This window comes from Phyllopteryx taeniolatus, chromosome 15, assembly GCF_024500385.1.
Source record: "Phyllopteryx taeniolatus isolate TA_2022b chromosome 15, UOR_Ptae_1.2, whole genome shotgun sequence".
Lineage (NCBI taxonomy): Eukaryota > Metazoa > Chordata > Actinopteri > Syngnathiformes > Syngnathidae > Phyllopteryx > Phyllopteryx taeniolatus.
In genome coordinates, this window is record NC_084516.1 from 19655688 (window position 1) to 19672559 (window position 16872).

The following is a 16872-nucleotide window of genomic DNA, read 5'->3' on the forward strand; positions in this document are numbered from 1 at the left end:
TTGTTTTGGACATGCGGCGCTTTACACCAATATACTATATGAACTTATTGAACACCGCAAGACTTTTCTTAGGGTTAGGGAATGAAAGATGGGGAGAATAGTTACATACTAGAGCATTCATGGTTTGGGGACATGGCAAAATCGATATGAAAGCCAAAGATGTCAAATGAGGTCAAGATTTGGGGTTTGGCCAGACCACTCAAGGGTTGCCCGCTGTTGTCACAAAGCAAGATTAAGCCAATTATTGCCCCCCCCCCCCCCCCCCCCCCCCCCAAAAAAAATATCATTAGATGGTGTAGGATTTTCCCCAGACCAAAAGTATGTGACTATGTTGTGGTTATTTACTGTTGTACTGTATAACACGCACGTATAAGAATGCAGTATTGTTTCACACACAGTGAATAAAGGTTTAACGAGGGCATACATTTGACCCTCAACCTAATTTCTATTTCCATTAGATCCTATAGGGAAAACAGTTTTCAAGCTGAAGAAATAGGAGGTCGACCGGTCTCCTGGAATAGATTGTGATCAATCACAATTGAGCTTCCATCACAATGCTCACTTGCAATTGAAATGATCAGGTATTTATATCGTATTACTACTCAAATTTAAATAGCACTTTTGATTTCTGTACTTTTCTTGACAATGACAACATCAATTGAGAGGCACAAAATCTAATTAGCCTCACACTCGCGACATTTTGGTTCAACTCTCAGCGCAGGCCCTCCTGTGTGGAGTTTGTGTTGGTCTCGCGGCGCTTGTGTGGGTTGTGTTTGTCAACGTGCGCCCTGCGTTCGACTGATGACCAGTCCCGGGTGTACGCGGCCTCTTTCCAAAAGTCAGTTGAATTGGACTCCAGCTCATGCACAAGGACAAGTAAAATGGTATAGAAAATCGATGGATGCTCTCAGAAGATCAGACTGTTAAGGTGGCCAACTTTGAACGAGAGACGGGGTACACCCTGGACTGCCCACCAGCTGATCGCAGACCTTAAAACCTGCACGAGAATTATAAAACAAGGCCGGCTACCCGGGTCACTCGGTTATAGAACTGCACCGATGAATTAAAGCCAAGGATAAATGAGAGCAAGAGCTCCCGCTGACAGCCTCAGAGGACCTCGATGAAATTCCGACTGAAGTCAAATGTAGCTCACCCACCCACTTACTTTGCACTCAAAGAAAGAAAAAAGGATTTTGCAGATCACAACACACAAATATTTTCCTCTGGCTGTGGTGGAATGTTGTGGTTTTAAGCATATTATCATTAGAGAAGTCAGGACCCCAATATTTGTCAGGATACTAATAGCCAAAGGATGTGGCTTTAACCTACATTTATTATCTCCATCTATTCCGATGCCAGATAGAAGGGGATCAGAGCCGACTCAAAAACACACATTTGTCAATGTGTTGTTGTGTTCAAATTAATCACACATGACATTTGACTAATGTTGTCTTCACTGCGAATGTAAAGTGTGTAATGTCCACATGGTTCTTCAGCCGATAAAAGGCCTACTGGCCTTACAAAAAGAAAGTAGACAGATACGCTGCATGACGAGGTTTGCATGAACGCACACACACACACACACACACATACATACACAAAGCATCTTGAACAACCTAAAGGACATGAACAGAGCGACTTTCTTTTATCTGACTGCATCTCATGGAATAAGAACGGAATCCAGAGCGAACCTTAATGCATTCACAGGGTTGAGAGCGAGAGGAGAAGGCCGGATAGGCTTGTGCGCAGCCTTTCAACGGCATTTTTGGCAAGCTGGTTTTCATTTCCAACCTGGCTGTCCTGAACATGCTATATAGTGTGACCTGTGGTAACTCAAAGAAAACAACAAATACAAAGAATGGGTACACTTACCCCATACTCTCCTGTGTCCTGGTTGGTCATGGCCCAAAGGTTGATGTCTATATCCCTGGCGTTTTTGTGGTCTGTGGTAACAAGACCTGTCACCCCTAGCAACAACATCCACATTGAAGTTCTTGTCAGATAATGTGATGCCTCATGCTTTATTAAAAACGTGAGATACTGTTAACTCATGGGGGGTTGAATAATACAACCAAAGCAATGTTTCTTTTTTCTAGGGCTCTTGTGTCTTGGTTTTCCTGAGATGGTGTTTCAACATAGTTCCAAGATGGTTAATTATCATGCATTAGAAAGGCTCACATCCGTTTCTCATAATTGTGCAGATCCCAAGCCCACAGCTAACGAGGCTTCATATAGGAATACAATGATTTCCATGTCCCAAATTTTGGGTCCATCTCTTTAGGAGGATTCTTGGACAAAAAAAAAAACAGCACATTTCTTAATACTGAGAATAGGTTCAGAATAAGACGTCAGTGAAATCATCATGAACTGGAATGTGGCCTTCAAGCCATTAAAAATGCCTGTTTTTGTAAAAGCGGGCAACATAAAAGGTTCAAAGGTCTAAACTACAAAAGAAATCCATTGTTTTTGCAAAGTGATGTGAATCCACGTGGGAGCCAATAGGGTAAACAAGGAGCCGTGTGGGCAGCCAGATCAAACATTAAATGGACTATTTAAGAGAAGACTTGAGTCATAATGCTTTATTAACAGTATCATTGTTTTGTTTCGAGGGCATATCATAATCCTCATTTGGCTTTAGTGCGTGCAGGCCACCTAAAGTTGACTGAGTCAACATTCATTCGACATCATTTGATGCCGGAGTGTTATTTGAGTGGCTACAACAGTCATTTGTAGCGGGGGAATGGCTATGTCGATATCGGAAGAAATATTTCAATTTCTTAAAAAGCATTCTTTCACTTGGAATAACACTCTATTTTTAGGATTGACTAAAACTGCATCTCTGCAAATGTGAACTGGATATCCTATCCTATTATTGTGGACATATATAAACCTTCATCTAAATGTTATTGTTTCTCCAGCGTTTTGCCACAGTACAACAATAAATAGAGCAGCTGCTCGAGTGTTTGAGCGTTTCATGGCAGTGAAGACTTGAAAGGGAAAACAGTTTGACAGAAAAAGTGCATTTTATGCATAATATCACAGAATGGCTATTAAGCAATAATTGAAAAAAATCAGCTACGATACATGAAGAAGCGCAAACTTCAAATGAACAATCTGATGTGTATCAATACGACAATGAAATAGCACCACAATAGAAAAGCCGTCATCATTAACTCAGAAGCTAAAAAGGAGGCTTTTCTGTCAAACACACGGTATAGTTAGTTGCTCACCCCAGATTTGGCGGTTCTGTGTTCTCATTGTGATGTTGATGCCGTCGTTTTGAGCGCCACCGTCAGCCAACGTTTCTTCCAAGGCCTTTGCATACAGCACAAAGCCATCATAAAAGCTGCCTGCGATATAATCCATCTGCATGATGATGACAAAGTTGACATTACGATCCTGTCACTTAACATGAACTCCATCATGACGGCCATATCATTTAACATACCAGGGATGGTTCCAAATGCACACCAAAATCCTGTTGTGCTCTCACATGGAGTCGTTTCTGAAAGTCTTTGTACTCGGGATTATCAGGAGGTCGGTAGGTTATAACAAAAACGGACTAAAAGGACACAGAAAAACAGGGTATAATCCAACGCTATGCAACGCAGAACAATGTACTCGAAAAATAAAAATACAACCTATTTTCTTAAAACAACAGCATTGTTTTGATGGTACACTGGCTATGTAGTACCTATGTCAAATGCCATGACAACCTTGGATCACTTCTACCTACTTATAGTATCTACTTCAGAGGGCAATAAAAAAATGATCAAGCGGCCCAGAAAACCACGTGTTGCTTTATCGCTTGTGTACTAACTTTGCAGCGTTGATTTTATTACGTTTTTATTTATTAGATGATGGTATCTCTCCCTGTGTTTGCTTGAGGTTTGTCCTGATACTTTAGCTTCCTCACACATTCCAGCAAATATGTATGTTAGGTTAATGGAAGCATCAATCTCAAATTGAGTGTGAATGGTTTTTCTTTTTTTGTGTGGATACTATATGTGCCCTGCGATTGACTGGTGACCAGTCCAGGATGTACCCCACTTCTTGCGCACCTTCAGCTGGGATAGGCTCCAAGTGTACCCATCACTCTAAGCGCGAGAGAAAATGAGCGGATGTTCAAATGTGCGAATGTGTTTTGGATTCAGCGTACCTTAAAGACCTTGATGGGAACGTCCCCGCCAAGGTCGGAGTTCTGCCATGGTTTGCGCTCTGTCAAGCTTTCTGCATACACATCCAGATAGAAAATGGCGTAGTTTTCTGGGTCTGGGATCTCGCTGTGGAAGAGTTTCATGATGTTCAGGAAAGTGTCCAGGGGGCCGCAGATGTACACAACTGCAGCAGCGGAGGGGGACAACGACAGAGAAGTTATTTACATCTAATCGCTTTTATTGAATTAAAGATACAGATATTTGTTTCATTTGGCACATTCAAATGTGCCACTTTTATTTCGATTTTATATACTAACCCTATAATCCGCCCAGTTGTTTTACAGAACACTAAATCTAAGCGCAGTGATTTTGGATGATGGTAACTAAGTTCCCCAAAATTTGGGGACAAAGGATTTGAACCCCGGTCCCCAGAACTGTGAGGCAGATGTGCTAACCAGTCGGCCAACATCCAGCCGTCCATTTTCTGTACCACTTTATCCTCACTAGGGTCGCGGGCGTGCTGGAGCCTATCCCAGGTAACGTCGGGCGAGAGGCAGGGTACACCCTGAACTGGGCGCCGGCCAATCCCAGGGCACATAGAAACAAACAACCATTCATGCACACATTCACACCTAAGGACAATTTAGAGTCCTCAATCAACTTACCATGCATGTTTTTAGGATGTGGGAGGAAAGCGGAGTGCCCGGAGAAAATCCACGCAGGCACGGGGACAACATGCAAACTCCACACAGGCGGGTCCGGGATTTGAACCCCGGTCCTCAGAACTGTGCGGCAGATGTGCTAACCAGTTGTCTACCGTGCCACAAGGGGAAAACGTATTGTTATTAAGCATGACGTGATTTTCGTGGTCCGGCACCTTTGACATCAAATTAGGCTGTATGTGGCCCCTGAACTATACAATGAGTTTGACACCCCTGGTCTCGGAGATTTTCTACATCAACAATATATCATAATTCCAGTAATGACTGGTAAGTTTTAGAATGTTTCAACAAACGCCACACTTACTGAAGCCCATAATACTGACACCGAAGTCTGGAAGTTAATTCAACTTTGTGCGAGTCTCAAAACCTGTTCTGCCTAAGAGCCATCATTTTGCTCCACTACGTGAGGTACCTTTGCAGAAAAAGATAGGGGTCAGGTGAAGTGGATGTAATGGTGCTGGTCTACTGTATTCCATTGGTCAACGAACAATTATTAATTAAACACGCTCTGTGTGTGACTTTTAAAAAATGTGTACTGAATCTGAAAATTAACAGGGAGCCAGTACAAGGACGACAGAATGGGAGTGATTCTGCTGAACCTGAGGGATCTCGACAAAAGCCTAACAGGGGCATTCTGGACTCAATGGTGATGGTCTGACGAAGATTTGTTGAGACAGGTGAACAGAGAATGGCAATATTCAAGACATGAGGAGACAAAAACCCTGCATGATCGTCTAGTTCAGAGTCAGGCAGGCAACATAGATTTACGTTTACAGATATTTTTAGGTGGTAAAAGCAGGAATGGGTTACAGTTTTAATATTTTTTCTTCAAAAAGCCTGGCCTGATCGAAAATCAACCCAAGCTTTCTTATGCTTGGGTGTCATTTTTTAGAAAGAGATCCTGGGAGCTAAGATGTTGTGATCAAGAGTTTATAACATTAGTTTCTGCTGAAGCAAGTTGTGAGCCATCAAGTTATTAATTCCAGTCAAGCAGTCACACAGTATCTCATCAAAGTGAAGAGAAAAATAAACCTGGATGTCATCTGCATACAAGTGGTATGAGTTACAGTACCTTCCTACCTGTGCTGATGACATCCCTAAGAGGAAGCATGTTGAGTGCAAAAACCGTGAGCCCTAAGACTGACCTTTGAGGAACACCACAGGATAGGGGGACATACACTGACTCTTGGGGGCCAAAAACCATTTTAAAAGATGGATTTAATAGATATGAGTGAGTAACGGGTGGTCCCTGAGATGCCCACCCATTTCCTCAGCCTATATCTGAGGATGTGATGATAAATAGCATCAAAGGTTGCATGTAAATGTAGTATCACAGACATGTTGTTAGATCACCACTTTCAATTGGGAAAATTCTTCCTATTTCTGCCTTAAAGAATAGTTAGTCAGTACACAGCACTGTATTGTGTCACGTTTTTCTTCAGAAAAGGTTTCAATGAATTGGCGAGTCAAGCTGTCTCATGCCATTAGGATTTGTTGGCGCTTGTTACATTAGTAACCGAGACAGTCCCTTTGGACACTAATGCTCTTATTACCGTCATTCTAGTAACACTAGATGTGGCCATACTCTTTACATGCGTGTAGCCTTTGATACCATCACAATCAAATCTCCTGTTTAAATATTTAACACCCGTTTAATAATGTCTTGTAATGTGCTGTTCAACACATACAGGTATCTGGTTTTGGCCATTCTATTTATTTGTATCTCTTAGCCTTGTTTTTAACATACACAAGAAGATAACTACTCTTCTATCCTCTTACAGTAAACCTTGGCATTTAGAAAACTTTCCATATGAATTCAACTGTTCGCTTTACTATTTTTGCAATCCGTGATGTTTTACATTTGGCACAATAAGTTCTGCCAAAAAAAGTGAGGTCATCACGGAATGTACACAAATGTTGCTTTTGCTGTTCAGTCGGGTTGCAACCTAAATGAAAAGTTGAAAGGTTTATCCAGCATCTTTGTTCGGCAGGTAAGCCGCTCACATGCGTGGTAAAAAAAATAAAAAATAAGAATAATAATAATAAAATAAATAAACCAACATCTCATTGTCTGCTATAACACGAATCAACCTTAAGGCCCCTCTGTTTACAGTGAACTTTCACCCTTCGCTAGCATGCTTTTGGGCCACAAAAATATATAACCACCGTTATTTTCATTCCAGACATATGCTGGAGCGGAGGCTCACAGTTCAGAGGCCACTTAGCAGACATTTCCTCATTGGTTGGACTAATGTTGGACCCCAACTCTCATCTGTTCCATCACGGTTTACCATGCCAAGTAGTTCTGCTGTCTCCTGGATTGCACCCAAAATAAATGCCCCAACAGTCAAGGGCAAAATGGCCTTGTGTGTTGTGGTAGCCTTAAAGTAGACAGACTTACACACAAATGCACATTCAAGTTGTTTGCTCAATTTGTTCCACTTGTCACTCGTCAAGATCTTAGGCCATACTCCTCTATTTTCACCTTTGCTACAATTAAGACAACAATCTACATTCTTGGTATTTGATTGCAAAAAAACGTTGTGTGAAAAGTGACAACGCTGAAGGAGTAAAATCAAATCAAATAGTGTGTCGTACTTTTTCTTTGGCTTTTTGCCAGCAGCCTCAACAAGAGGTGTTGAAAGAGGACACTACTACGCAGCGCAGACACGAGAAATGACTCACATTCATGGCCGTAGCACTCCAGTTTCACCCTACATAGTCACAATGTACATTCAAAGCAGTCATTGTCTTAAAAGGGATCAACTTTGCATTACGACTTTGTCACTCGTTATTAAAGATTGATTGTTTGAACATTTGTATGTCCTAATATTAGTGTTATTATTACGCATATTAAACTTGCATAACATTTCAATGCACATATCGATTATGTGAATATGTGAAGTAGCAAATCAACAAGCCTTTGGGGTCGTTGTGCTTGACGGGGACATATTTTGCCAAACCCCCTTTTAATTGTATTTGGGATGTAAAATAGTCTCTATAGCGCCTGAGTAAACATGAAACGTGAGTTAAAGTCGTCCACGCGTTCCTAAGTTCACGACGTTTTCTTGCCAAGTGGACTGAAATCAGGTCATTCGAATTTCTCGACTTTATCTACATCGCTAGGAAAGATCTCCGCCTTCCCTTTCTGGTCCCGAGCCAGCGCTGTCAACATAACAAACAAGTGCTTTCACAAGTGGGTCTTCCACCCCAGAGGCAACCAATCACAGGAAAGGGGGGGTGGTCTTGGCCAAATACGGACAAAGCGGATACCGAACTTGGTCAAACTGATTTTTTGAAATCAAATTGATACTTTTATACTTAGTCCATGTTAGTGAGTCGCTCTGTGGAAATGTAAATAACCAAAATGCAAGATCTTTCAAATATAGTTTTGGTGCGGCCGTATGCAGCAGATAAATAAACAATAATAAACAACAACAACAATCAAATAATAATAATAATAATAATAATAATAGGGCCGATGGACGACTGGCTAGCACATCTGCCTCAAAGTTCTGAGGACCCAGGTTCAAATCCGGCCTCCCCTTTGGGGAGTTTGCATGTTCTCCCAGTGACTGTGTCGCTTTTCTCCGGGTACTCCGGTTTCCTCTCACATCCCAAAAACATACATGGTAGGTTAACTGAAGACTCTAAATTGCCTGTAGGTGTGAATGGTTGTTTGTCTATATGTGCCCTGCAATTGGCTGGCGACCAGTTCAGGGTTTAGCCCGCCTCTCACCCAGAGTCAGCTGGGATAGGCTCCAGCGGGCCCGCGACCGCAGTGAAAATGAAATGAATGAATAACAATAAGGATTCCAACTCCCTTTTACAACATACCCCCTAGTCCATGAATAATCCAATACTCTAGGTCCATTGCATACAAATAGAGACATCAATGCAATCTACTTCTCTCTCCTCAAATGAAATGAAGACATTTTAAATGAAAACATATGACACAGGCTACTCAGAAAAAAACATCCTAGCATATCACAAAGTGGAGGGGGAAAAAAAAAAAAACTATTGAGTGGCTTTAATGGACTCAGAAGGTGACTATAGTGATGGGAGCAGAAATAGATTTACTTTTCAGATTACTGCTTTCAACTCACCCAAACGGCGTTTTCATCGAAATGTAGTTTGAATTCATTTCATTTTCAATGTTTTTTTTTAATGACTGGGTTTATTTTCCAGACTCTTCAATGTGTTGAACTGGTTATAATAGAACAGAATAAGGAAGGATTTTTCCTGTTCCAAAATGACTAAACCCCAATGCACAAAGTCAGGTTGCTTGGATGAGTTTGCTGTGGGAGAACTTGACTCATCCCATCGAGCCCTGACCTCAACACCATCAAACACATTTGTAAGAACCAGCACAAAGATTGGGAGTCAGGCTCTCTCGTCCAATATCAGTGACCTCTGATGATTCGACTGAGAGAACTTTCTCACACAAGGTAAAGTCCAGTGGCAATAAGTATTTTTCTAAAATATGTTTCGTTCTAATAATGGAAAATAGTGTGGTTCTGATTCCTCCGACCACAGTACTTCCCACATCTCCGTTTGCCAGGAATTGCAAGGAAGAATTTGGGGAACTAAAGGCAGTGGCGGACAGGAGTTGGACTGCCCGACTGCACGCAATCACTTTGTCAGCTGTGAAAGCTCAAATGACGTGAGTCATCACAGCAGTTTAGCGATCTTCTCCGCAGTCTCGGCCTTTCGTCATGTCGGCCCACTTGGCAGAGCTGATAGCCTCGGGGTTATCTGCTGGGATAAAAGTGAATGCCTCGCAAGCTCTGACAAAACCATTAGCTTCTATGACCTCCAGCTCACTGCAGCAGCATCATAATTCATCCGGTAAGGGGTGGACTGCAAGGAGTGGGGGGGGGGGGGGGTTCTTTGCTTTAATTAGCACTCTACAGTGCCTTTGCTATTATTTGTATTTGGTGGAAAAAAATGCAGCCTGTATGTTTTACGGTAAATGCGACCCTAACCAGGATAAGCGGCGTTGAAAATGGAAACGGTCGACTATGATCCATTCTTGCCGGTCAGCTGACCGTAAATATGGTCGAAACGCAAAGAACGCAACGTTGATGGAAATCAAGACGCAATTGTGAAGCGAGAAAAGTCCATTTAGGAGTCATGAAAGGCGCTTTTCAATTCGAAAGTGAAAAAAAAAAGAAAATGACAAACAATGTCTATTTAAAGATTCTTTAACACTAATGACAAAAGGTCATACGATCCAATTTGAGTTGACATACTTTAGGGCTGTTAATGTAAACTATTGTACATTCTGTATTGATGACACTTATTTAATGCTCCGGAGGTCCAACGCGCCAAAGTTTTGCTCTGACGTTTGTTTGTTTTTTTTAGGCTTCAAAGCCTGCGACACATTCTTTCACTCACGCACACAGAGGTGCATTGAGTTTGCGCGAGAGGTTAGAAGGCTAGGTGAAAGGTCAGCTGCCGTGACACATTTCTGTCAACTGTTTAAAAGACTCCTCACGTCTTCTTCGTTTGTGACTCGACCTGCCCAAAATCCTGCGTGTTCACGAGACAGCTTAATATGGACCCCAGTCTTCAAAGCTCGAAAAACTGTAATAAGGAGGCCTCTGGTGTTGCACAAGCTCACTAAGTATAGCTTAGTCGATCTCATAGCATCGTAGCAAGCTTCGCATTCAAACTCAGACACGTTTGTCATTGCTGCGCCCTGAAACTCACGTTCGCCAACAATACCGTGAAAAAAGTCGAAGTTTGTTTGGTGCCTTAATGGCACTTTTCGCAGCAGCCATTTTGGCATTCAAAAACAATAAATAGGACAGCTACAATTAGCCAGATTATGTAACGAATTTATTCACAATGGTATCAATGGAAAAGTTCAATATTAATGGCAAGGCCTGTTCTTCATCATCCAAAGGATAAGTGAATATGCGAATGTTCTTCAAGTTCGATAAAGTATCTACAGTAACATCTACATATGGACAAGCAAATAAATTACCAATTAAAAATGGAATGCAGCACACCCCAATTGTTTGCACCTTTTTTTTTTTGTTGGTCATTTGCTCTTAATCACAGGAGACAATAATGACATTCACGCAACCAAATGTTGGCGATTCCAATGTTTTAAAATAGCAGTTTCACATTCAAGTCACTTGTAGAACTTTGCTCTGATACTGATACTGATACTGTGGTTTTTTTTTTTTTTCCTGGCAGGGAGCACAGAAGGCTCCTCGAGGTCCTCTTCAATGTAAATACGCACTATGCATCTTCTATTCAAATACAAATTATTCTGCCAGCATGGAAAGGAGAAAGTTTGAAAATAAATAATGCATATTTACCTTGACTTGAGTGATGAATGATTGGGTGACTTTTACCACAAGTTTATGTATTTTGATCCGTTGAACTTTGTGTATTTTTGGTTGGCAGAGTCATGAAAAAAACTGAATAGTAAATAACTAAATAAATAACACAAGTCACGTCTGTATGTTACGTACAGAGCTGGAAATAAAAGGTATGACTTCAAAAGCTGTTTGTGTTAATATTATTATCGCTGACAACAGCGACAGTATTTGCGGTTTGTGCCTATTTGGGAACGATGACTGACGACTGATTTGACTTTGATTATATGCGTTTACTGGAGAAAGGACTTTTGGATGGAGGAACATATGGCAATACTGAATTGAATAACTTTAGCCTTCAAGTCAATCCAACCAGAGGCTAACACCATATTTCAGTTGTCTATTGAATGGATAACAGTTGTAAAAATATGAATAAATATCCAGCCATCTATTTTCTATGCCCTTTGTCCTCATTAGGATCGCGCGTGAGCTGGAGCTTATCCCAGCTGACTTTGGGCGAGAGGCAGGGTTCATGCGGGTCTGGTCGCCAGCCAATCAAAGGGCACGTAGCGCCAAACATTTGCACACCTCTGACATTTTGGAGACTTCACTTAACCTTTCATCCCTATTTTTGGAAGCCAGAGTACATGGAAAACCCACAAAAGCACTGGAAAAAAACATGCAAACTCCGAACCTGGGACCTCTCGAATCAATAAATATTGCAAATCCTGTGCTTTTGACATGTAGTTTGGAGACCTTGTGCAACGCGAAGTCTGCATAATGCAAACGCACGGCGGCGTCACTGGGCACAATCCAGTCTCGAGTCGCACAATCGAGATTCTTCCAACTACAGGCAAGAACAGCTCATTTGTCAGCTGTGTTCGTATGTAATGGTATTGCAATACTACAGCCGTATCCAACGCTGAGGAGTTGCGGATTCCGCAAATGCCTTCGTAAACTCCGAGAGCTTTGCACCATTATCAACGATGTTGCTTTCATTTGGAACCAAGTAAGAGTTCAAAGACGCTTCCCCAAGTCATGTGACTGTTTGGGGCCGGAGGGGCACCCTATTCATCTCCAATGATGTGTCTGCCTCAGGCGGTGGTCCCCGCAATAAAACTAAACATTCCTCTGCAGTAACACCCGACCGAATAAAGAGGCTCTTACCTCAACTAATTCGACTTCAAATCTGTTTTCATCTGCCGTGCATTCAAAAGAAAAGACAAATAGTCATCGACTTTATACAACAGGTCAATTGATTGACTTTTCGGGTCATACAAAATGTCCAATTTGGGATTTTTGTTCAAAGTGAGAGAGATACAAAGTCGTCAGACAATGCAGACATATATGTTTCTTTTGCAGAGCACCCTGTCAATGCCATGCAGCCTAATGAGATCCAGTGCAAGAGCTGTGTCAGCAATTCTGCCTTTGCTTGGATAATATCATACAATAACATTTTCCACCAAGATGCGACCTGCTCAGACACCGTGAACATGGTGATCTTGGACGCTTCACTCGACACCCAAATCATTAAGTACACCTACATAAACATTTTTTTTTTTTAATCAATAATAAATGTAATTCTTTTGGAAAAAAAAAAAAATAAATAGGCCTCAACCTCGAAATGTTTCCAGTTAATTCAACTTAAAGCAAGAACAGTTTTTTCGTCAGCTTCTCTGGTGTGATTCGAAGTAATTACGGCGGAGTACGGTCAGCTATACGTCAGCCATTCCCAACCACTGTGCCGCAGCCCATTAGAAAACTATCCAATTGCCATAATCGGTCGGCGACAAATAATGACAGGCAGAACAATGAAACGCTCTTCTACTAGATTGCAGAAGGTACAATTGACCCGTGCCATTCAGAAAGCCAACCGATTGGCTTCTTGCCAGTTGATCCGCTTTGTGTTCAACTAAAACTGGCGCAGATTTCACACCGAGTGAGTCCATTTGGGAGTCATATACTTTGTATTCAAATGGAAACACTGCAATAAAAGTTATCCTTCTTGGTGACTTTGTAAAAAAGGTTCAAGTCAAGTATTATTGATTATGTGTGTACCTTTTTGGAAATAGCTTATTGAGCTGGAGCTGCGTACCTAATATTTTGGTGAGAGTTTTACTCACAGGTGTCAAACTCCAGGCCATGGGGCCAGATCCTGCCCACTGTATCATTTTTGTTCTGGCCCGCGTAAGAAAAATCCTGTGCGTCTACTTCATGTCCTTCTGGACCAAAATTCCAAATTGGCTTCACTTTTAGCAACGTTGCGGGCAACAAAAAAAAAAAAAAAAAAACATGTTCAAAACTCGGGCATAAGAAAACCGAGGTTCTCGATATAACTTTATCATGACGCGATTGTACATTTCCCGTGCACCCGGACAACAATAATAATAACAACCCTATTGAAGTGATGTTCACACGACCGCGCCGAAGTCGGACGAGCGGTTCCGAACGAAAGCGGCGCTTACTTCTGCCGCGCTCCTTCATGAAGGCGATGAGCTCCTTGTAGTACTTGGAGTCGTCTTCGTAGGGCTGGGCCTCCACCGTGACGTTCATCTCCTCCTTCAGCTTCAGGTAGATGCCCTCCGAGAGGAAGTAGTGCGGCCGGTCGTCGTGCCTCAAGTCGTGGAAGATCACCACGGCGCGGGACGTCCAGTTGAAGTGCGTGTGCAGCATGTTGGCGAAGTCCCCCAGCTTGGTGGTGGACGGCCCGCTGCGCACGATGGTGCGATACTCGTCGCGCTTGTCGAAGCCGTACGCGGGTCCGCCGGCGGTGATGAGCGGGAGTTTCCAGTGGGACGCGAAGCGCCCCACCGAGGCGAGCGGGTACACGCAGCCGGGCCCGAAGAAAGCGTCCGGCCGGATGTAGAGTTTGGCGTCCACGGCCGCCACCTGGGCTCGGCTCTCGGCGCACGAACCCGCCGCGGGGTCCTCGGTGCTGAAGTTGAGGAGGTTGATGGAGCGGCCGAGCAGCAGCCCGTGTTTGCCGCGGAGATCCTCGTGCGCCATGCGGAGGGCCGGGAAGACGCGCGGCAGAGCCCACGGGTACTTGTGGTGGTTGTCCGGCAGCATCACCGCCACCGTGATGTTGCTTCTGCACGCCGGAAGGAGGCAGCAGGAGACGGCCAGCAACAGCCAGCAGCCCATGACGACTCAAGTACGGCGCCGCTTGGAGTGGAGAAACGGCCGGCTGTGCCCGCCCATAAGTCTCCCTTTCCTCTTTCTCCTTCCTAACCTTCTCTCAAAACGAGAGCGGTGGCCTCACGTGTGGCCTCACGTGTGGCATATTGTCGGCTTGTTGCGCGCCCAAAGACGGACTGCCGTGTGGGAGAGCGACGATGACTTCGACTTCGACTTCAACTTCAACGAGAGCGACCCTCGCGCTGCTCGGCCCCCACGCGTCATACCGCTGGAAGAAGTACCCTCAAATAAATCGTTCGACCAATGCTCAAATGGACACAATTTGCAGGTCAAGCGTGAAATGATTCCTTTTACGTCACGATCACAATATACACGTTCCTCTTTACCTCATGAATCCACTTTGAAAACTTCAACTGCACACGGAAGGAGAGAATCTCATATTCGCCTATGACAAAAGTCACTGTTATACAAAATGGACTAGAGACTCAAGAAAGAGAACGCTGAAACCGATTCGAGTTTATAATGCAACCTCTAAAATGGGCGCGAGTCGCCCCCTGCCGGTCACTCACCAAATTGGCTCATCCCCAATATCAGCATCCAGGTTTTAGAGTTGTGCCCTGCGACTGACTGGCGACCGGTTCAGGGTGTTGTCCGCCCTTCGCCCGAAGTCAGCTGGGACAGGCTGCAGCAGCCCGCGACCCTGCGCGGGACAAAACAGTGCGGAGGATGGACGGATGCTTTGGTGGTTGTTTATTGATGATAGTCGTCATAAACAAACTATTGCTCAAAAAAAAGTCTTAAAAACACACACCGTAACTTTGAAATTGCTGGGCATTTTAATGAGTGCAATAGGCGTGCTCGTACGCTCAGCCAAAATTCTGGCTGGCTGGTGCCCATGTGGTACAATCAATCAATGACCAATTACTACTGATCTCAACTCATCGAGGGGAAAAAGCACACCTTCCGCCATGATGTAGACTAAAGAGCTGTCAAACATGTCAGGGATAATGAGATTAGACCTGCACGAAGCGGGAATGGGTTACAAAACCATCAGCAGAAGGCTTTTTGGAGGAGGTGACAACAATAATGGAACCCATTATTTGACGCTAGGAGAAGGTTGTTCCAGATCGTTCGTTATCAGTGCAAAATTCAAAAGCCAGCATCTGTGATGGCATAGGGGTATGTTAGTGCCCAGGGCATGGGCAACTGGCATATCTGTGAAGGAACCATTCACGGTGAAAGGTCCATACAGGCTTTGGAGCAATACGAGCGACGTCTTTTTCAGGGACATCACTGCTTATTTCAGCGAGACAATGCCAAGCCACAGTCTGGCACGTTACAACAGCATTGACTTGGTAGTAAAAGGCCGGGCGGGAGTACTAGACTGGCCTGCCAGCAGTCCACACCATTGACAACGTCAGGCGCATCATGAAGTGCAAAATATGACAACAGAGACCCCAGACTGTTGAGCAACTAAAAATTCCACCTACAAAGCTTCAACAATTAGTGTCTCCAGTTCCTAAAGGCTAATTGTTTGTTGGTAAACGGAAAGGTGATGTAACACAGTGGTAAACATGCCCCTGTCCTAGCTTTTTGGGGAATGTGTTGTAGGTATTAAATTCAAAATGAGTGATAGCTTCAAAAAAAAAATGTTCATCAGCTTGAATATTATTATATATATTAAATATCTTGTCCTGGTAGTGTATAGAACTAACTATACTGTAGGTTGAAAAGGATTTGCAAATCATTGTATTGCATTTTCATTTTTTTAATTGAAATTTTAGGCAGCTGGTTAGCACATCTGCCTCACAGTTCTGAGGACGCGGGTTCAATCCCCGGCCCCGCCTATGTGGAGTTTGCATGTTCTCCCCGTGCCCGCGTGGGTTTTCTCCGGGCACTCCGGTTTCCTCCACATCCCAAAAACATGCATGGTAGGTTCATTGAAGACTCTAAATTGCCCGTAGGTGTGACCGTGAGTGCGAATGGTTGTTTGCTTGTGTGCGCCCTGCGATTGGCTGGTGACCAGTTCAGGGTGTACCCCGCCTCCTGCATGCACTTAGTGAGGATAAGTGGTGGAGAAAATGGAATGGAATTGACATTTTATACGACTTCATTGAAATTGGGGTTATTTCACTATTTCATCATACACAAGGTATTTTAATCTTGTTGCTCGACCTGCAAGGGACATTGTTTGTGAAAAGAAACCCTTCCACACTGTAGCACATTGGAAAATGGTGGCAGGTGCACTCACTGGGCACCTCGTTAGGTACAGCTGCCAAATGTAATAGCTTGCAAGATAAGTGTTCAAATGATTGTCTTTTACATTTTCAGGTATTCATTTAACAAGGTTTATTATTGGAGATTAACATGATCTACAACTGCATTTTATTAGGTTATTGTTTGCCTCTTGTTGTTCATTTTCTGGCATGTGTAAAGTCGTGGGAAGTAATAAAGAGCACATACTTTGTTACTGTACTAAAGTAAAAAACATTTCAGGTATCTGGACTATACTTGTGTATTTATTTT

General features: G+C 43.2%; 1 protein-coding gene across 3 annotated transcripts in view; it reads right to left on the reverse strand.

Annotated features, from left to right (window-relative positions):
• npr2 (natriuretic peptide receptor 2) overlaps nt 1–14794 on the reverse strand; it is a 57195-nt gene extending 42401 nt beyond the window's left edge. The window contains exons 1-6 of one of the 3 annotated variants that reach the window (XM_061799321.1): nt 14733–14776; nt 13674–14614; nt 4160–4341; nt 3449–3562; nt 3231–3366; nt 1873–1967 (exon numbers count right to left, since the gene is read on the reverse strand). In XM_061799321.1, coding sequence (XP_061655305.1) covers nt 1873–1967; nt 3231–3366; nt 3449–3562; nt 4160–4341; nt 13674–14352 — 1206 coding nt within the window. In that variant the 5' untranslated portion in view covers nt 14353–14614; nt 14733–14776. Of the gene's footprint in view, nt 1–1872; nt 1968–3230; nt 3367–3448; nt 3563–4159; nt 4342–13673 lie in introns of all 3 variants that reach the window. The other 2 variants (XM_061799320.1, XM_061799323.1) reach the window with 2 other exon arrangements.
• Nucleotides 14795–16872: the final 2078 nt, after the last annotated feature.